The 22,291-nt window shown below is 39.0% G+C and overlaps 2 protein-coding genes across 13 annotated transcripts in view; both read right to left on the reverse strand.

Annotated features, from left to right (window-relative positions):
• The window catches only part of bltp1 (bridge-like lipid transfer protein family member 1), a 74,105-nt gene extending 62,747 nt beyond the window's left edge, over positions 1–11,358 (reverse strand). For all 11 annotated transcript variants that reach the window (XM_085257844.1, XM_085257855.1, XM_085257854.1 and 8 more), the window contains exons 1-12: positions 11,219–11,358; positions 7,176–7,311; positions 6,396–6,512; positions 4,924–5,002; positions 4,764–4,828; positions 4,391–4,565; positions 3,771–3,852; positions 3,492–3,685; positions 2,884–2,963; positions 2,521–2,671; positions 1,472–1,628; positions 968–1,046 (exon numbers count right to left, since the gene is read on the reverse strand). In XM_085257844.1, the coding sequence (XP_085113970.1) occupies positions 968–1,046; positions 1,472–1,628; positions 2,521–2,671; positions 2,884–2,963; positions 3,492–3,685; positions 3,771–3,852; positions 4,391–4,565; positions 4,764–4,828; positions 4,924–5,002; positions 6,396–6,512; positions 7,176–7,281 (1,285 nt within the window). In that variant the 5' untranslated portion in view covers positions 7,282–7,311; positions 11,219–11,358. The remainder of the gene's footprint in view (positions 1–967; positions 1,047–1,471; positions 1,629–2,520; positions 2,672–2,883; positions 2,964–3,491; positions 3,686–3,770; positions 3,853–4,390; positions 4,566–4,763; positions 4,829–4,923; positions 5,003–6,395; positions 6,513–7,175; positions 7,312–11,218) is intronic.
• Positions 11,359–15,824: 4,466 nt separating this feature from the next.
• Positions 15,825–22,291, reverse strand: part of c9orf72 (C9orf72-SMCR8 complex subunit) — a 28,210-nt gene continuing 21,743 nt past the window's right edge. For both annotated transcript variants that reach the window (XM_085257180.1, XM_085257179.1), the window contains exons 9-10: positions 21,424–21,533; positions 15,825–16,931 (exon numbers count right to left, since the gene is read on the reverse strand). In XM_085257180.1, coding sequence (XP_085113306.1) covers positions 16,745–16,931; positions 21,424–21,533 — 297 coding nt within the window. In that variant the 3' untranslated portion in view covers positions 15,825–16,744. The remainder of the gene's footprint in view (positions 16,932–21,423; positions 21,534–22,291) is intronic.

Raw genomic sequence — 22,291 nt, forward strand, 5'->3', positions numbered from 1 at the left:
AAGACACCACGTATTTGCAAAAGCGCTCCGACGTTTTCAGAGATGTCTGTTACCCACCAGCTCGATAGCTAGCCGGGGTTCAAGGCTCACTAGAGCCAGTGAAAACACCGGACTCCCGGCAAATCGTTTTCAAACCCACTGCCGTCTTTCGCTACTCAGGTGAAACATATATGTCACTTAGATAACTTACAAATGTTATTGTTTGGCTTTTTTCAGTATTTTATTTGTTCCTGAGTAAATCGGTTTGGCTGAGATTAAAGTTGTAGTTTTTACACAGCTGAATAAACGTCAAGCAGACAGCTGATTATCAGAAGTGTGAGATGCTCGAGAATATACTGTGCTGTTATATTTTAGATCGCAAGGAGCAGACGGCTCAGTTTATTAAACTCCACCGAAACAATCTGCAAATGTAATTAACATTTAATAAACTATCATTTTGTCTTTATTTTTAGTTAGCACATTCCTTAAACACTTAAAGCTGTAAGCTAATGATAGTTATATAAGAGCAGATGCATGCTGGTGCAATAAGCTGTACGTTTTATGTCCAATAGATGTATGATCTGATTAGTCGACTAATCGCAAAAATAATCAGTGACTAGTCGACTATCAAAATAATCGTTTCTGGCAGCCCTATTGAGAAATGAATTTGATGAATATCAATGGTAATAAATATCTGAAATAATAATAAAAACAGAGATACCCTCATCTTCATCATTAGCCATACTATAAGCAGCTTGAAGAATCCATCGCTGTACACTTAAATGAACTTCTAGTGAGATCTGATAAAGCTGCTTATCACAGTAGCAGTTCAGCCATTATTAAGTGTAAAAGATGATTACTACATGATGAGAAAACTGCTGCGTGCGTCTACATTAACCAGGGCTGACCTTGAGCCAGGGGGATATTTGCTGATGTGAACACTCATACTTTGGTCTACTGCTGTTATTTCAGTGAAACACACACTTACCATTCTCTCCCACAGTCATGGGGATGTTGACTTCCAGGTAAGAGCCTGCACCTACATTCACATGAATGGCATTGGTTTCCTAGTAACAGGGATGAAGACGTATCAGAAGAGAGAGAAAGCAAGCAGCAATATCATACATGCTGTCAAATTATGAGTGGGCGCTTCAGAGAATAAAAATACAAGAAAGAAAAACATCACCTAATCTGAAGAGAAATGTGTTCAAAAGATGTAATAAAATGACAATCTTTCCTGACTCAAGCAATTTTAGGCTTTTATTCAACGTGTATTAATGGTGTTATTTAGTATGCACTTCACATGCTTTGTGAAGATCCCTGCACTGCTCCAGGAAGAAAATATGAAAAAGCATAAAACATGAACCAATATCAATAGCTCAAACATGGTGAGATATAAAGACAAAGACGAGGAGAACAGCAGGGAGACGAAGACAGATCAAAGAGTTTGGCAGGGGGAAAAAAAGCAGACAGGAGAGAGAGCAAGAGTCACCCTGTTTTTGGTGAAAAGCAGATCGATGGTGGCGTCAGCAATGATGTTCATGCGAAGCTCGAAGGCCTGGATCTGCCTGGGTTTTCCCGGCTGTGCCACCTCAGTTGCCTTCATGGCCTGGTAGTCTGCAGGCAGGAAGAACTTCCACAGACAGTCCCTGAAGAAGGTAAAATCATATTATAGAGCCAAGTCTAAATACTTACAAGTGTGAACTAATCATACCATCGGGGTGTTAGAATAAAAGACTTGATGACACCCCCCCCTTCAGCCAGTTTCTACTGGCACATCTCTAAACTAAACTGTCCAGTAAATCAGGAGTTTTCTTTCTGTCATCAATCAAAACCAAACCCAATCAGTTTTGATTGGCTGCCTTCCAGAAGCCAGCCTTCTGCAAATACTGAAGCTGGATTTAATTTCTTTCCTGGTTTGTGAGCAATAGGTCATCATCTCAAACACATTCATTCATGTTTTAGTTGGAATGAAATCTAAAATATGGAAGTGCATAACGACCCTGAAAACAACTTCAGCAACCAAGCAACAAAGAGCTTTTTATGTGTACACAGGAACAGTAAGGATTTCACATAATGTTCAGAGATTTAAGGCAATAAAGAGATGGACACAACATCAGTGCGCAGCCTACTGCTTGCAGACGTTTTTAATGCCTAGTACTTTGTGATGGCCTCCACAGACAATCTCCAACTTCTTGGTGTGCAGCTGATGACGCTTTTACTCGGTAGCCTTGGTGAGCTCAACAACACATGAAAAGGAGTTACGCTCCAGTTCTCCAGTTCATACCACATCACTGTAAATATGCTTGAAAGTATAACTGAGCCAGGATTAATATGTCTGGGCAGCTCACCCAAGGAAATTCTGTGTGTGCAATAATAAGTTTGTGGTATTACAGTGACAAAATCCTGAGCAGGACCTGTATGAACTACAATTAAAAACAGAGATGTCTTTAAAACTAATACCTCCAACTGTCAGCTTGTACTCTAAAAACCTATTAGTTCAGGTTTCATGCTGATTTTGTTTTGTCCATCTGTGCTCACCTCTGCCGGTCTGCCCAGGGCCCATAGTTGAAGTCAGTTCCTTTCCCACAGACGATGTCCAGACCCCAGCAAGGAGGCAGGTCCTGCAGCTTATCATCCTCACTGCTCGTCTCTGCTTCCTCGCCACTCTCCTGCTCGACAGGAACCAGACCTGGACACATACACAGTGAAAACGTCAAAACCTGGGTATCAGCAGAAGGCTGAACAAAAATACACAACTGCACTAAAAACAATCAAGAATATACTTTAATAGAGACAGCATACTGGCTGGCAAATTTTACATTTAGTGTCAGCAGCTATCAGTTATTCATGTTAATGTCTTAGCACAGAAATCTCAGTGGATGTGTGCATGCATGAGCTTACCTGGTTCATCTTGGTAATAGTAGATGTCAACATCATTGGACTGCATCACAACAAAGCCCTCTCCCATCAGTCTGGGGGGTCTAGATGAGAAATTCACAAAATGACAATTCGGGGGCAAATATGTTAAACAGAGACTTGGAACTCTGTGGCCTATTCTTCTATACTGTAAACCCATGATCTTTAATGCAATGCAATTCAGTCTCAGTGTACTTGAAAGAGCGACATTCACTTGGCAGCGTAATTGAGTAAAAAACAGCAGTCATTAAAATAAAATTATTCCAAGGTAACAAAAATCTTCTACTTGTGTTTTGTACAAACTAGATGAAAAATACAAACCCAGTCTCATCCTGTCTGTTCTTAAGATTCACACCATAGATATGCATGCGGCAGGATAGATGAGAAGCACTACGGAGAACTAGCACTAGTCATTATAATATGCTTAAAGAAATACGTGGAAATAAAGAAATAGGATATTCTTCAAGCCGAGTTATTTTTTGGGCTACAACTCCTCTAAAAATGCTTTGAGGTAAAAAGTTTTATTATCAACAACACTGTAAACAGAGAAATACTGTTTATGTGCTTATCTTTGTTAGATGACTTGAACTCACTCGTCATTCTGCATGCCCAGGTAGCGAGGACTGGGAACCAGCATGACCCGCACATTCTCCAGTGAGCCTTTGACAATGTGCATGTACTGGTCCAAGTGGCTGGAGGGAGGTTTGGTGGCATACGTCAGGCAGGCATCCTCAAAGTTCATGCACAGAGTCTGTGGAAGGTAGTGGTTCCCAAATGCTAAGCGGCCCTACAAGACAGCAAACACACATTATTTTTTTATTAAATTGTATTACATGCCTCTAAAAGGTTTTGAGATGTTCTTAGGTACTTACAGTGCTGATGTTAACTTTGATGACGGGAATGAGGGACCGCCAAGATGATGAGGGATCCTGACTTTCAGCTTTAATGTTGACACTACACAAGAAACCGAAGACAGTTTCACAATCTTTAAGTAGAGGTGTGATTCTAGTCAGTTCAACTAATTTGACTGTCAGCAGGAAACGACAGTAGCTCTGTTCTGTCTGCACTTCTAATCCACTTGGTAACAACAGATAGAAAAGGGTGTGACATTATGCAACTTTTTCAGCAGCTGTTTATCATTCACAACCACTGAATGTGCTCTTTCACTCATTTCTGTTCTGCTGAACTGAAACCATACAGACATGCTGAGAAAATATAAAAAGCTGTACTCCCAAAAATGTTATCACAATTAAAAAACAAAATATACACTTTTTTTTAAAAAGGTAAACAAGCATTTAGACTGTTGCATGTGTTCTTTTTGTTTCAGATATAGCTAAAAACTGACAAATCATCCAAAGGCATTTTTATTTGATTTTAAGGTAACACAACTAGAGCAATTAACAACTTAGAAACTTCAAATAAGACTCATGTCTTACAAAGAATTTTAACACTGGATAAAAAGCAAAGTTGCCCGATGATGCCGTAGTTATACCTTTCCAGTGTCTTGTTTCTGTCCTCTCGCCCCCTCTCTTCATCTTTTTTGGGCCTTTGAAGCGTGGGTTCCAGTCCAAAGGTCTCCTGCAGTCGTGCGTAGAGGTCAGTCCGGTTATAGACATGGAACTCAAAGCCATTGACAGTCACGTAAAGCCTCGTCTCTGCCTTGGGATCTGATGCAAAAACAGAGACAACTCAGAACTCAAGGTGATGTTGCCACATGAAACTAACTCAGTTAGAAAAGTTGCATCTTGATAGTCAAACATAGATAACCCAAGATTTCCAATATATACATATATTTTTTCTGTGGTGGACTAACATATGCATTTAAAAGTTTAATCTAAGCAGTCATCAAATACTTCTCTACTCACCATGTTGTTTCTGTTTTGGATTATACATTTTCCACCAACGAAATATGAGAAAGCCATCCTGTATCCTGTAACACACACAAACAACAATCAGCATGCAAATTATAAGATAAGAGTGGGACGGATGGAGGAGAAGCAACAACAGAAACATCGGTCAGATTACCTGATAGACATGTCTTGGTTGATGTAGTAGACATCTCTGAACATGACCTTCCCTGACAGAACAGAGAAGGAGAAGGAGCCTGTGCACAAAGGCAAAGTTGAACAGTGTAAGCATGTTTTAAAATGGCAACATAAAGTGTTGGTTTTACTATTAAACCGTACTAGTAACATCCTGCAAATTTCTTTGGATTTGATTGTAATGTCTTCAATTCAAGCTTAACCAGTTAAATGAATCATTACAGGTGTGGGATTAGAGCTCTGGGTAGCTCCCCAACTGGGTCTAGACTGGGTCTAGAGATTTTAAATTCAGGGAATTTAAAATAGAAAGTAGCTTGTCCACAGAAGGACTGGTAGCTCCCCTTACGATAAGGGTTCAGATCGCGCGAACAGGTGTGAAATATGTGTGTTTAGTTAGTTAGTTTGTTTTAATCAATTTTAAATCATGCTTTTTATTTGTTTGTGTTTCTAATGTCTCTGTAAAGCACTTTGAATCACCTTGTTGTTGAATTGTGCTATACAAATAAATTTGCCTTGCCTTGCCTTACAAAACTGCAATTACAGAATTATAAAAGCTCTGGTACAATAACAGCAGCATGGGTGTTGCTGGGATATTTAATCGCACTTTCACTCTTATCAAAGAGAGAGAGAAAAAACACCCCAAAAACAATCTTAATTACGATCTAAATCAGCAAGTGGGTCTGAGTCTGTCACTGAGTGAGAAGGATGAATTTGATTTCCTGTTAATAATCTCTTTTGGCTCATAACATGTCTTTCTCAGTTTCAATTACTTCATGCAAACAGAGCGACAGCACCTGAGTGCTTCATGCATTATCATCCAATGTAAAGCTTCCTCACACTGGTGAAATTCCTTTCCACTGACTGACGAGACAATGTCTAACTCGCTCCAAAAATCCACACAGAACCACAAAGGCTAATGCCTTCCTGTAAATTCATGCAGGATTGAGTTGAAGCTAAATGATAGCGAAACACACCTGAGGCATGTTTGAACCTGCTTAACACCTGACACAAATATGTCAGTAAAAAGTATACATTCTCTTTATCTGGATAGAAAAGTCAATCGCAAACAAAAGGGTGACTGCTCAGTTTGTACCAGCATATGTTGGCAAAGAGATGTCAACTACGCCTTGCTCTTCTCATTAAACTTTCATGCTGCCTTTGTTGTCATTTTGCATTTCTCATTCATGCTGTCAGTCAGGTTCAAGTTTGTGTTTAATTGATATGCGTTTTTGAAAGAGAAGCTCACATCCTAAAAACTAAGTAAGGTTTCATTGGATTGTGGATTGTGTCACCCATGTTTAGAAAGTCTGGTATTGTTTGCTCAGATGCTGTGGATATAATCACTGAGAGAACCTGGCTCATCATGAAATATTCAGCAGATTGAGTTAACGCCTTCAACTGAACGCTTCCTCCTCCCTATTCATCACTGTGCGACAGAGCTCCTGATGAACACACCGATGTGAATGTAGCCATCCTTGTAGAGTCTGTTGATGATGAGGGTGAGAATGAGGCCAATGTTGCGTGAGTTGTAATAAGTTAAATAGATAATCCATCCACAGGACAGAATGGTGGCTGAAAGGGGAAAGAAAGAACATGATTTCAGTCAGTAAAATTAATTTTAAGAGTTACAGAAGCTTCTGTCTGCTTGTAAACATAACAATTTAGTAGGCCAACACTTTCAAATATAATCACAATGCTTGATTAATCTCTGTTGGGTCAAATTCTGCAACAGCACAGCATGAGTACTAGTAACACATTAGGAACCCCACCTGAAAGTACTCTGTTTCCTTAGGCACTATAATTGGTAATGCAGATGGAATTCATATACACTCCATTTCACCTGCTTTAGTGCAAATTCAGGTGAACCTGCTCTTCTCTATAAAAAGTATAGGTATATATTCCTTAATGACTGAATCCAGATATGGATTAAGCTTAAATTCAAAGGACACCTGCTTTTAAAACGTTTATCTAGGACTATACTCAGTCCTAGAGCTCAGTACAATAAAATGTCCAACATGTCAAGAGAACACATAAACGTACTGTAAACTGAGCTGAATCATTGCTATACATTCAACACCGAGTATAAAGGCCAAAAAAATGCCCTTTGTGTGCAGTGAAGTGAATTAAATTGCACTCTCATAAAGATGCATTGACTGAAATAATATTACTGCTGCAAAGCCAATATTTGGAACACATACAAAATTAAGTGTCTCCATAAAAATTTTAACTACTGACCAACAAGAAGCCAGATGAAGTTGGAATCATGCTTGGTAAGAAAATTATCCAGATCCACAAAGCTGGGGAAGGTGCTTTCATTGGTTTTGGCAGCATGTCCATCCATGGCTACAGGCTCGCAGTCAGGTGTCTAAAACTGAAATGATCAAATGTCAAATTAGTTTCACTGGCACATGAACATGTTTAAGTATGCAATGAACTACATCACTGCAGAGAAAGACAAATACTATCAATAGTGACTTGTTATAACCATCATGCAGATAAATACAAGATTAAACTTTTTTTTTCCCCTTTAGAAACGTCTCTGCATCCGCACAGCTGCCTCCTCAGGGGGGTGAGTCAACAACTTAAAATTATTCTTGGAAATCACAGGAACTGTTTTGGTACATAGAGTTCCAGATTTCCAGAGGGGCCTTCCACTTTCTCAGTGCACAATTTGAAAGCCAGCATCTGTGGAAGCACGGGATGGTATTAGTGGTCACTACATGAACATTTTGCACATCCGTGAAGAATAAATTCTGAACAAGCTTTGGAAGTTTTAAAGAAATACTGGCATCCAGATGTCTTTTGTAGGCAATGGCTTGAAACTTGTTCAAACTATATTCTGGATGTTATGAGTCTGAACTGCATGCCTAGACTTATTAAGAGCTGAAAAGTTTAGACTCATTGTGGAAAAAACAACAAAGGAAGTCCTGAAGAGCAACTAAGATCCTGTTTACAGTCTTGCTAAAATCAGCAATAATGCAAAACACTAAATATGTCTGTCACAACTGCACCACACTCAAAATGATAAAAAAAAAAACAAACAAAAAAAAAACCCGATGATAATAATAACAATAATAATTAAGTTTCTGGCTCTAATATGTTTTCCTTTAAAATTCTTTAATATAGAGTTTAAATAAGTCAAAATTTTTTGCTTTTCTGCTTTTATTTCCATTTTATAGTGTCTTAACTATTTTGCAAACTGTGTCGTACATAATGATAAATGTGCGTTATCAAAATTGCTGCATCGACACAGCAAGTTACATGTTAGAACTACACTATGTCTACACTGGCAGGGCTGCATCATATTTGGCATAAAATTTGCATCACAAAATCTGGCAGATTCATTTGCAAATATGATTCTGTAAAAGAGAAATAATAAACAAGATTGGCGGGCAAAAGGATCATTGCTTGTTTCATCTTATATCCTGTGGTCATATCCCTCCAAGTTATAGTTCACATCCCTGTAGACATGAAGCAAAGATGCAGCAGACATTTTCACACATTAGAACATAACTGTCTGAGTCCATTGGGACTCATGTACAGACAGGCAAGCCCAAAGCATGAAAATAATAAAATTAGCATTAGTTATTAGTATATAGTTAACTTACTGTGAAGTTTTTTTTTTAAGATTTCAAACCAGTCACATAATGCATATTTCCAGTACATTACAGTACAGTACAGTATGCATAACATGACGCACAATCATAATTAGGAAAATGCGTAACTACTTTGCATGTTGTGGCTCGTTCAGTTATTTGTATTTGCTTCAATGATTATTAGTGACAGGAGGCTGGTGAAAGGCTCATGTGTGCCCGTGTATGCTGTGATCTCAGTCACCCCATGCTTAAAGGCTTCAATACTGTACACACAAACACAAATCCTCATCTAATCCACCCCAAACATTGTTGGCTGTAAAACCAGTGAGATGAAAACAATCCCAGCACAATTTCCAACAGAAAACACAGTTTCTAAAAGTTTCTTTCTGACAGATACTACATGTAACTACATGTGTTTGCTTGTCACATTTGACAGACTTTAAATTAACGGACGTTTCTGATCTCACATGGACCTGCTAGATGCTAATCCTGCTGTGGCTGTCGGTTTCTCTTCTGAAGCAAATTATAAGGAAATGGGCAAAAGATCCTTTAGGTCATTGTGTTCAAATCTGCCCACATTCCAGAATCTTACTTCCTGGCTAGCCTACCATGATTCCTTATCATAAAGCTTACCTCACTCTTCTGTATATCCAAAACACACAGAAAGAGTACTAACAGCGAACAGAAAGAGAGATTATATTTCTCTCATATTAGCTTCTCTTCAGTGGCTCCCTTTTAAATCGAGAAGTGATATTAAAAAAAATTTCCTTCTAACATACAATTTCCTCAATGATCGTGTTCCCATCACATTAAAGTCATCATAGCATTACATTATGATGATGCACTGAGCACTTCTTCTCCCCTCTCATCTTTTCATATCACTCCTGGTGTGAGATTTACACTCTCATGTTAAAGCAAAGTGTTAATACATTAAAACGCCAAACCTCTCTAAAATACTTTAACTCACACCATATTCTGACATGCATTTCCAGCTAGTACAACTACGACTTTCGCTGCTATTTTTAAAATCAAATGAAAAAAAAAGGGATCAACTTGACTTGATAAACCACAGAACATATAACCACTTGCAAAGCTAAAACATAGACTCTACACTGTTAAGAGTAAATCACATTTTGCATGGTTGTCTGAAGCATTAATTTAACACAGAAGTCTGAATGATCATCAGCCATCATGATGTTTAAATCATATGTTTTTAAAAAAAACAAAAAAACAAAAACAAAACTGTATTCTGGAAATACCCAGACTACGTATCCATTCCTGTAAGGCAAGTTCAGGTTTTACAATCTAGCACATGATATGAGATGCTGGCTTTCAGGAAAGATCAGCGTTGGCAATCACTGACTCATAATTGTTTTCTGCAAGCTCAGTGTTTTCACTTTAGGTTCATAATGGTGACTAGATTACAGCAAGAAGTCATCATCTGAAGTAAACAACACCCATCAGTCTTTAGTTTGTAAACAACAATTATGTTAACTAACTTTTTCATGCCAACGACCATTCAATGGGCACACTGAGCAGAACTACTGCATAATTCAGTACATGGGTGGGGGGGGGGGACGACACCCTTCTATTCTTCATTAAAGAGGTGCATTATAAACATATACACATTTTTACACAATGAGCAAATGTACAACACACTGGGATGTCTTAAGAAAAAAGTGCAATTTAAGTCTCTTTCTATACTTAGTGAGTCTACTGTCACTGAGCGTTCATTACAATTTCATATCCTAGTGGATAAATAAAAGTACAAAACCCTGTTATAACTACACAGTACTTTTTTATGTCCAATTCAAACCTTCTAAATAGACTGAAAAAAATACTCACTTACTGATATAAAAGTAACTCATAAGCATGCGGGCATGAATTATCAGCCACAGATGCACCTGTTCCTAACATCATTATTTTTATTTAGGAGGGATTATAAATGCTAGCTTGTGGTTGGGATTCTGACAACAAAAAAAACAAAGGTACACAAACAATCGAGGCGCACTGTCCCATTGCCGTAGTTGAAAAAGGCTATACAGAGAATCCATAGCTAAGATGACTGGCAGATTAAAAGCCCCAAAATATGTGCATTAATTTGATTATCAGCATTATATTAGCGCACACAGGTAACCAAAGAGCAATTAAGACGTTTAACCCAAATAAATGTCGGACTGCAAGATGAACCGAACGTGGCAAAAAAAATAAAAAATAATGGGGAAGTTGTCTGTCAGTTTGCCTTTGTTGACAGAGGTAATGACATACATAAAAGGACATCGCTGCATCATTTTATAGAAGGCCAGGTGTGAAACGATTACTCACTCCAGCTCAGTGTAATCTGGAATCCAGAGACACCTGAAACTAACCACACACCTAGCTAATCCCAAGTCTTGAGCAATTTCCTGAGCATTACCTACAACAAACAAAAACTGTTGTTGAATTTAGCTTATCTTCCTATCTTCTTTTTAAACATTCGTAGCAAAAGTCTGAGTTACTGATTTGTCCTCTGCAGTCAGCCTCCTTCTTTGCTAATGACGTATTAAGCCATTAATTTAAGAGCCGCTCAATATCATAACGTTAGCACTGAGGTTAGCTAGCATGCTAATGACAGCAGGCCGCGCCCTCCAACTTCTCCTTTTCTGAACTGTCAAAACAAAACAGCTGGTGTTCCTTACATACCTTAATATCCTCAGTAAAGAATGGGCTTTCATCTTTGCTCCAGTTAGCCCGGAGTTTCTGTCCTTTAGTAGTGTCGGAAATGACCACAGCTAGCATCCCCGGTGTGTACTATTTACCTGCCAGGCAGACGACCAGTTAGCATCTCTTCCTGTTGTGACGAGACCGGCCACAAAAACTACCAATAGGAAAAAAGAGCCAAGGCAGCTTCTGACCAATTAGATGAGAGCGTGACACACAGCTGACAGACATTCTTCCTGCCTCCCAGCGTGATTGTATTTGTGACAATGGTGTTTGACGTCGTACTGGTTACATAAAATCGATATACCGTAACATAAAAATTACTTCATGCATTAAAATAATACACACATTAGTCTGTGAGTTGCTAGAGTATTAAACAAAGAGCACATACTGATCAGAGATGCTTATATTTTTCATAAATGATGACTTTATTTTTGTCGGTTTCGGATTAGTTTTCATTATCTTGAATTTGTTCTTCATTTTTTAATCACTACAATAACAAAAAAAAAAAAAAAAAAAAAAAAAAAAAAAATAATAATAATAATAATAATAATACAATATTGAATTTAATGTATTTTTATTTTTCCAGTTGCCTAGTCCTCTGTTTTTGTGAACTATAACTTGAACATCACTCTTCACGGATGGTACCTACCTTCAAGCTGTTCAGTGCATTTAAATATGCACTGAACCTCCTGCTAATTCAGTTTAGCTGCACAGATTGCTTCAGAATGCCATGAAACATATACTCAGGTATCATGTATTTGCAATATTAACTACACTTCTTGCACTATGTTGTTTCCTTCTGTAATCTGGGCTCTACCTTCTTGCACTAAAAGCACTTTAAAGTTAGGTACACTGATACACTGCACTGCTTCTAGGGAGTGATGTGTTACACCCTTTGTTGTGTGTTGTTGGCAACAATTGGCAGACAATTTCCTATCAGCTGTGTTGCTGATATGACTACAATCAACTTGAATTTACCTTTAACAGCATTGCTTGTGTTTTTAGTCAACATTTGAACATTGTTAGATGGTTATAAACAGGTATAGTGCACTGCCAGCTGAGTGCAGGCTATTCCGGAGAAGTATACTAATACTTTATTTCCTGGCATCTCATCAAAACAGAACGTGTAATGTGTAGGCTGATCACGCCAAGACTTCAACACTATACATTCAGCCTGTCCCACAATCTTAATTAGATTTTTTGGTTGAAGAAATTCTTTCTAAATTATATTACAGTGTGTTGAGCAGCACAGCTCCTCTATGCTAATTCTGTGTCTTGGGGATGGTGAAATATTTTAGTCAAAAGAATTATAACAACTTCATATTTATTCTTCCAGACCTTTCAACAATTCTCTTCGTTAGATTTGTAAATGGTCCCAAAATGGTTTTATAACATTTTTCTGTTACAAACTTACAAAGAATGTTTAAAGTAAGACATTCTCTAGGAATATATGTAATTTTCTGCCAAGTTGTTATATTAACTTTGGATATTTTTGCTCTTATAGACTATGGCAATATCTGCACAGTAGAAAATGACTGACATTTGAGCAGTTTGGGGATGTTGTAAGAAAAATATTGCAAAAGCAAGCAGCAGGTAGTTCACATGATGAAGAGCTAGTTTAAATGATTATACTGTTTCCCCTTCTTTGTATCTGCAGTCCAGAGATTGAAAGCTAAATTGTAGGCACTAGAAGAGTATTCTGATCTCTGTATCTCTGAATTTTGAAAAGGGAGAATTCAATTTAGTGTGATGAATTTTTGTTTTTATGTTTTTATGTATTTAACCTTTCTTGTATTGTATAGCTTTATGTACCCTGTCCAGGGACTCTGAATGTGAATTAGAAGGTCCGAAGAAATCTGCCATGTTCCCATGTTAGACTTTTATACCGATGTTCATTATGTGTCAGTCAATCTATGTGTTTAGCAGATTGTTTATAAAGTAGTTACAATAAATATAATAAATTAGAACAATTCAAAAATGTAATCACTTTATTCAAATACATTTGCTTCTGTAGGGATCATGAATATTATTCAAAATTTCATGGCAAAATTAAATCATTTTGTAGCAAAGTGTTTTGAAATATTGACAGTTTCCGTTCCCATAACTAAACCATGCTGGTCTTCACTTCTTCTTGGAGAATTGCTTCCTCCATTTTAACCAATATTATGAAATTGTTAATAATATTTGAACCTTAAGTTGATGAAAATGCTTCTAGCCTGGGAGCCATAACAACAACAATAATAAAAATAATAATACTAAAAGAGAAAAACAAGAAGCAATTTGATTCCTGTTATATTAAAAAATAAAATAAAAATTCAAAAACACCAGAAAACAGTACAGGCCACAACTCTTTGTTATCTCCAGGAATTGCCTGAACTCTTGGGTATTGTTTAATGTAAGAGGATGTTGTCAAGCCTTCCTCCAGTCACAACAACAAAGCCTCCCCAAAGAACACGTGGGAGTCGCTTTACCGCAAAGCTTGCAAACATCAGGTTCAAAGCTCTTCCCTGCCAATCAAGCCCTTCCCACAAGACCAGCCTATTTTTTGCCGTAGCTTTAACGGAAACCCGCATCTCACACAAATCCTTTTTCCTGTCTTGTGAGTGTTATTTCACCTGAATTCCTGAAGGATGTCCGTGGTATCGCAGCTACAAATACTATATTAGTAATTAACAGCTCCTTCACTTTTGCTTCATTACCCTCTTGTTTTTAAACATGCAGCAGTTCAAGGCTCTCTAGAGGACACGTAATTAGACTTTTCTTGCATGAGGCAATTACAGAAAGGCTATGAACTTCAAAATTGTCTTTTTTTTTCCTCTAATGGTTTACAAAAAGCAGATTTTTTTATTTTTAAAGATGGTCCAATCTAAAAGAAGCTGCACTTAGCTTACGAAGGCCTCCACTTCAGGCCTCATTCTCTGACACCATTGAGCAGTTTTGCATTATTCAAATGTCATTAATGTTATTCAGCAAGAACATCTTGAAACACACAGACCCACTGGTGTTTACTGTATCCGCTTGATTGATCAGCCATGTGTATTCTCAGGGTCTTAGGTCCGGTGCGGCTCTCTTTGCATACTGAAGACCTCCACTCAGTCTCATCAGAGTATCAGATTTCATTGTGAACACTTTGCCTGATATTATAACTTGGATTTATTAACCACTTCATCTCAGGAAATCAATTACTGACTGGCTAAAGTACACTTGGCACACTCAGTTACATCGAGGACTCTCGTGGTCATCAGTCAGTCAAACTGAGCTTGCCAGTAAAAATCATAGTGATGTTTGGGAGCACTTCCAAAAGCACAGTTGTAAAACTTGCTGATGAGAGAGGCCCCAGCTATCAATGGTGCATATACATTCCCAATAGATGGGATTGCACTCTCAGCTATATTCAGCTTTGCTTTAAACAAAACAATGATGCACACATTTGGAAACGATCTAAAAACAAGTACAGCTGCAAGCTCATTGGTCATAATCCAATATTTTAATGGTGCCAGCATATCGGGGGCCGTAATACTTTGCAAGACATTTCATTACTATCCATCCAATAATGCCAAGAACTGCAAATGTTCTACTTTCCAGCAGAAACTGAGGCAAAGTCAATAAATGAAAAGTATGACAAAAAGGGCCCAAAGTGTAAGAGGCTCCTGCAGGAATGATACCTCCTGCAGTGCACTGTCCTGAGTTTGAATCTGCAGGTCAGCTGGGGGCTTTCTATGTTGAGTTTGCATGTTCGTTTTATGTCTGTGTGGCTTCTTTCTGCGTATTCGAGCTTCCTCCCACAGTCCAAATACATGTCTCGTTAACTGGTGAATCTAAATTGGCTGTAGGTGTGAACATGATCATTAATGCTTTTGGTCGTTCTGTATTGGCCCTGTGATGGACTTCAGCAAATTCTTCAGCGTGTACCCTGCCTCGTGCCCAAAGCTGTGATAGACTGAAGGCCCCCACACCCTATGTCCCTGAAATTGATACATGGTTAAGAAAGGTAATAATTGGACCCTGCAGATTGTTATTTTTTTATTATCACGTCTGCTGCTGCACACTATCCTGCCAAAACAGAACCGGCTCTGCACATGCACCAGCTTCATCTCCTGGGAACACCAGGTGTTTGCACACTATTTTGTGAAATTCCACACTAAAGCTTATGGGATATATATGTCTGGCAGATATTAGTAGTTGCCCGGCACGGCACAGCATAGCTAAGAGAAGCATCGAGTTTATGATGAGAAGCTGATAAAGTCCTCTGCAAGAACAGACACCTTAAAAAGCTTCAGCTTCAGATTTTTACCCAGTCAGTTGCAGAAGAGTTTAATTTCTTTGTCTCTTTAAAGGTTAATATGAAATAGAAAATGAAAATATATCGATAAGCTAATCATTGTAAAATACATTTGGACATAAATACACATTTGCAAAATTAACCAAAAGTATTGAAATAAAAACTGCCGAAACTTATTAACGCTGTTTTTGTTAAGGAGCATGAAAAACGAAACATCTCAGCTTTTAAACCTATCAGGGACCTTCAGCTTTCAGACCTTAATTTTTGAGGAACTTGGAAGGGCAAAGATTTACAACCAGATACTTCTTTGTTTGTTATTACTGTTTTTATTATTCATGAACTAATGTACACAAGTTAATGTACAATTAGACAAATAAAAAAAGAATTCCGATATGCAAGTACAAAGAAAGTTTAAGATTAAAAATATAATAAAAATGTAATATGGCGCAACATCGAGTAAGCTTATTACAACAAGATTTTAAGACAAAAGCAAATTTAGGGTTGCAGTAAAGCTGGGCATTTCCAACAATCCAATAACTAGGCAGTTACTGTGGAAGGAAATAAAAAAAAAATCTATTTTACATACAACTGGGAAATGCATTCAGTAATGGCAACTAAACACACACATTGAGTCTGTCAGGAGGGATTACGAGGAGATTTCATTTTGTCTTTGTCCATACTGAAATATGGGCGCCTTGATTACATAACCTTTCTGTAAAGTCAGGCAATCGACACCGCTCACATTAATTGAACAAAGATAATTAAAAAAAGAAAAAAGGCAAGTGTCAGAGGTTCAAAGGTCAGCGGAGGCTGTTGCACGATGCAGGTAGGGAAGAAACGAAAAACTCATGTTTGAATAAATATCATTTTAAATTAAATTGTAAACATCCCGGTGGACACCTAAGCCAATTCTAACAATAACTTAATGCAGATCTTCTATTAACAGAAGGATGAGAAAACACTAATACTCCATCCTACAGAGAAACAGCCTACTGAAAACATACTGACAGTATTCTTGATCAAGATAATATAACACAAGTTTAATAGTGATGGCTCATAACAGCAGCAACAATCAGTCTGATAAAGGCGTAAAAGGAAGGCGAAGACTACTTCTTTCAGTAAAGCAGAAACAGACACAGCACATGATGGTAGCCTTGCATCAACGCGCATGCTTTCATGTAACAAAGTCACCAACCTAAAACGATACAAAGTGCGAGTGAAAGTTAAAAGCTCGTGAGTACATCTCGCTCCTGCATGCTCGTGTAGAACGGTTTCCCGAACACAAACGAGTGAAGTCCGGCCCTCAGCTTCTCAGCGAAGGCCATCACGATGTTCAGGTCTCCCTCCACCATCAGATCCAGGTCTGTCTTTAAGTTGCGCAAAGACCGAAATGGCTTCTTCCCTTTTTGCCTGCGGAGAGAGACGTGGACACGTTGAAGTATAATGCAACTGTTAACCTATAAAACTCAGGGTCGGGGGACTTGCATTAGCCTTTAGTTGGGCTGCAGCTGTGCACAGGAATGCCATGCCATGATGAATTATGTATGCTGCTAAAGCACGCTACCTGAGCATAAACAGCCTTGTCAAGGCACCTGTAAAATAGTATGCCCTTAGACCTCAGGCTGTCGACGGCACCATAAACAAGACCGGTTTTATGCTTTCACACGAGCCCACAAATTATGGTTTTGCTTGTGTAGTTAGTGTCGTCTCTGGAGTGAGATATGTTTGGGCGGTTTTTATGCATTGGAAGGAGTAGGCTTCAAAATAATTCATTTGGACTCAGTTTAAGCATTTTGGACAGGAGGGGAGCAAAAATCAAAGTAACTATTTGTAGAAGCAACGGGAGTTGGGGAAGGTCAGTCAACTGTTGTGGAGCACAGAAGGAGATGAGTCAAGCCCAGATGGAGCGATGACCAGGTCACCACCGGGTGGGAGGCATGAAACAATTCAGCGAGCCTGAGGAATATGGTGGACTTTAGAGTCTCAGATGAATTGAAGGGCTTAAGAAGGCGCTTCTGGACACGAACCAGAGATGGGTGAAATAAGCCTGATGGGATCAGAGTGTGACTGGACATACAATTATGTCCCCTTTTATTTATTTATTTTCTTGACCAAGCAAAAGGGGGAGGTAATTAAAGCATATAGTGAGCATAAAGCTTCAGTACTGGTTTCAAACACGCGCTGCCTTAATTAAAGCTTTAGTATGGAACGAGGCCACCATAAGCCACCAGGTCACCTTGCAACCTGGACTAGTGTCACATTTCTGTGGCCGGGAGGTAAAAGAGATACGAGAAATTATTTTCAGGGATCAAATGGCGATCATAAAAACATCATTTAGTGTTTTGATTATGATGATGGGAGGAAAATGCAATTTCCAGAGCCCTTTCAGAGGTTTAGCTGTGGTAACCTGTGAAGGTAACGCAATGTCTGTGCACCATTTCCTCTCAAAAACATTATTCATGCACTACATAGATGGGGAAGCTGTCCTTCTGGGAGGATGCTGAAGATTTATCACGCTGTGTGGCTACAAAGTCGGCCTCTCCCCAGTTTCCTCCTTACACCTTACACATATTATAGCTGAAATTATTTTCCTCTCTTTATTAATAAATCATGTTCTTTTAAAACACATTCTGCAGAGAAAAGCCAATGCTAATATTGGAAAGGCTGGCACAAGCAAGCATTCAGTATCACAATGTAAACACATTTTACTGCTGCTTAACTACAGGACAAACATGTTGTGCTCTCCACCGCATACAGGCACACTATTTGAAGATATGGGGTAAAAATGGAAGATGTGCCTCCAACAGATAACACAGTGGAGAGCTGACTGGAAAGGTGGGGAAAGAGAGCGGGGGAAGACATGTAGCAAAGGGTCGAGGGTTGAAATCAAGGTCAGGCCACTGCATTTGGTCTTTGTGGCCTATGGTCGCCGGCTCATGCTGTGAGCTAAACTGGCGCCCAGTCCTCACACACTTCTACCATAGACAGTACAAACGATGTAGTACCAAGTTCTGGGTTTGAAAACTGCCTTAAACCTGCATTTTTTCAGGCCAATAGAGGGTGACTCCTCTGGTTTCCAAAAACAGCCCCGAAAATAAAACTTCAAATTGTATAAAAATCAGAAAACATTCTTGAGCTCTTTTCCTCTTTAAATATTTTCCTGATGACTTTATGCACTCAGTTATTTCAGGTCAGACTGAATAAAACATGAAGTTCATTTAGTAAATTACAGTCATTAGAAGTGTCAGAAGCAGAAGCAGTAAAAGGCTCATTGCCCCGAGGTGCAGGACCGAGTGCTACAGGAGATCTCTTCAGCCTGTGGCCATTAAGACTACTTAACTCCTCCCCATCCTGTAGGGGGGACATTTATAAACAGTTTGAAACTCATGTGCTCAACAGTACTTTACACTGTTTAGACAGTTTCATCTGTTCTTTACTGGATAGGTGGATTACACAATTATCTCATTTTTCTGCTTTTTGCCATCTCTTACCTCCATCTGCTGCTAACAGCATCAATATTATGAAAAGTCTGTCACTTTCTGCCCATTTACACCACTAGCCAAGCATTTATGATACAGCACATTTTTACATTTCCACTTTTTCTTTAATCTGCCTCTTGTTTTTAATCGTCCTTTCTATTTATATTTTACAGCTTTTATTTAAAAAGGCACAAAAATTGTCCTCAGGATGAGTAAAGTTCTTATCACATTTCTTCTTATTAGCAATGTAGGGTTATCCAGAGTAGCAACTTGTCACAAGTCATTAGCCAATAAGAGCGCATTTTCACATGCAGATGCATCCTTAGTTTTAAAAACTCGTCTCACAAACAAGATGGCGACAGTGAAAATGCTCAGCTTGAAGCGTCACATCGCAGTGGATACGGCCATCTTTCAATATTTAAATGCCAAACTTTATGAGGCAGAAATAGGTGGGTTTATAGCATGGTACAAAAATACATAAATAAAAGTAACAATAACGGCCTTTATATGACAACAGTAAACTATACAGGGGTTAGCTTGAAATTAAAAGGCTTAAAGATTACAGTACTAGGAGGCCTGAAAGCTTTGCGGAGCAGGGAGGCTGCCCACAGTTGTATTCGTGGCATCTTTTGGAGCATTTTTAACCAACTATCAGACAGATAATGTTGCCTATTTTCTAGTCCAAAACATCTGTGCTCTGTGTTTGTTGAGCAAAATTTCAATTAACAGGTGTCCGTGCCATTGCTGTGCACACATACGGTTTATGGATGCTCACGCCCAAGACGCATGGGCCAACAGACCGGTCAGCAACCATCTAGCAACTACTGGTCGAGAGGCAACAATCATTACTCCTTGAGTGGTTGGCAAGTGGTTGCAACAAAACGAATTGCTAGGCATAGAGACCAGTCAGTGATCCCCTGGCTTCGGTTGCTAGCAGGTCGCCATAGTCGCCAGTAGTTTACAGGCAAGACGCTGACTTGTCTGCAAACACTAATCATATACTTGCATCACTTAGCCGCAGTTAAACTTGGAGAAAGTGCCACGCAAACTGGAAACGGAAAACATTTGCCTGCAAAGTAAAGCTTGTGCCTTGGTTGACGATATGACACAACTCATAAGTTTCCAGTCCGCAGACAAGCTTCATCTTCATTACATGCAATTCACAAACTATTGGATGATATGTCACTGCTGCTACAGCCATCCTTTATACAGACTCTATGAACAAAACAGAATGGCAGATTATGAAAACAGATTACTAGTGACTATGTTATTAAAACATAATCTCCATGTTCTATCAGTCCTGGGGAAAGGATAGCAGCTGTTAAGGAAGGTTTTCTGAGGTCACTAGTACAGTTTTATGTGTTAGATGTTGCGAATACACATTAGGAAGATAAGCACTCTTAGGTAGAAGGTCGCAAAATACATTATTTTGACTAGCATCTGGTATCCCCTGAAAGCTGGGGATATATATTGCTGCCTGTTGTAGAATGAGTTCTAGATGTAATCGCTTAAGCCAACAGCAGCAATGTTTGCGCTTTCTGCTCATGGGCAAAAGGGTGAACGTAATGCATAGTAGAAAAAAAATCCCTCCAAAAGCAGCACTTTGGGGAAAACAAGCACTCAGATCTATAGATTCCTTGGGAAATGCATCATAGCCTGCTTGTTGAGACCAGTGTGAAGGATGACTCATCTGATCACAGGAGTTTTTTTGCCTCCTGCTCAGCAGAACAGTGTCTGTATTCTTTGCACTACTTCTCCTGCAAAGAGCCAACCCCCATGTTCCCCTGACCTTATGTTCCACTCTGCGCGTTTCTTGACACACTCCTCTTCATCTTGATTTAAGTGTAGGCTTACACCTGCAGTCAGCTGTATCTGAGCTGCCTATATTCCTGTGTTTTTCAATCTAACATCACCGATAAAGGGACACTTCTCCTTCTGTATAGTTTTGGTTTAGTACTCTGAGGGTGTGGGCTCATCGTGGTACCGTCTCTCCTCTCCAACTGTCCATCTACCCGATCATGCCCTGAGACTGGTTTCATTTGGGTCCTCACTAAAACTCATCAAATGTGTCGTAGATCCTAATTATCCACTTTCTGGTAATTTGTCCCTCCAAGCTTGCTGCACCCTCACTACTGCACAGCCAAACCCTGGAGACAACAATAACTGAAACTACTATTTTGATAACAGGGCTTTAGGGTACCTCTTGCTGTGTGCTTTATGGATGCCCAGCGGTGATGGTGGGTCAAAGCAAGGTGAGCAGCTAGAATGCAAAGTCGAATCAAAAACAATGGCTAAAAACAAGGAAATCATCAGCTCTCCTTTTGGGGATTTTCTTGAATCTTCCTGTGATGCAGTGTCTCTGAGTGCCACACGGTAATCTCTTTTCTTATTTGGATTAAAGACTTATTAGTGACAGCTCTTACGTTTCGTCCTCGATGTACTTGAGCAGAGTGAGGGCCTTCCTGTGGAGCAGCAGCAGAAACTGGGCCAGATAGGTGCTCCGCAGGGACAGGCCTGGCTTCAGCATGAACACCTGGGTACGAGACAGGATGTCAATTAGTAGTCGGATCCGCGGCTCTGCTGGAAGAAGAGCAGAATAATACACTCCTCCCTTCCTTTGTGCTAACCTTGAGAAACAATCATGCTGTTGCTACCGTCTTGGGGGGAGATTCCTAACAGCAGCTCTAAGATGGCTCTCAGGTGAACAAACGATGGGGTGTGACCACTCGGCTTTCAAATATTTGCCGTAAAGCCGGGCACACATCTGATCTGGATTTTCTCACCAGCTATGACAGTGACTCGACCACTTTTAACTTCACAATAATACACACAGCAGTAAAATTACAACTATGCTCTGGTGGTTGCATGCAGCCATCTGTGAGTGAAGCTGTGGCATAATTGCAAAAATATCTTCTAAAAACCAGCAACTCAGTGATTAGAAAACAAGTATTAATTAATAGCATACACCGTAAATCTGCTTCAGCATCGCTTTTGCTAATTATAAGTTTGAGTCAATGACTGCTCTGTTTTCATGCTCATGAACTGAAATGCTTGAACATTTCTATGACTCAAATCTAATTAAAACTGAACCAAATTTTTTCTGTGTTAATTGTTTATTTAAAAAAACAAAAAAAAAAACAAAAAAAAAAAAACTGTGTGTAATGTTAAATTCACCGATATTTTAAGTAGATGCCATGTACAAATCTCCTACATAACAGCTGGAGAGTGAAAGCTGAATTTTCATCTCTGTGAGTCAGAGCTGACTGTGAGTCAAAATCAGATGACACATAC

Source organism: Mchenga conophoros, linkage group LG19 (assembly GCF_057382185.1).
Source record: "Mchenga conophoros isolate Kocher_MC1m ecotype Shallow Benthic linkage group LG19, M_conophoros_male_GT1.1, whole genome shotgun sequence".
Classification (NCBI taxonomy): domain Eukaryota; kingdom Metazoa; phylum Chordata; class Actinopteri; order Cichliformes; family Cichlidae; genus Mchenga; species Mchenga conophoros.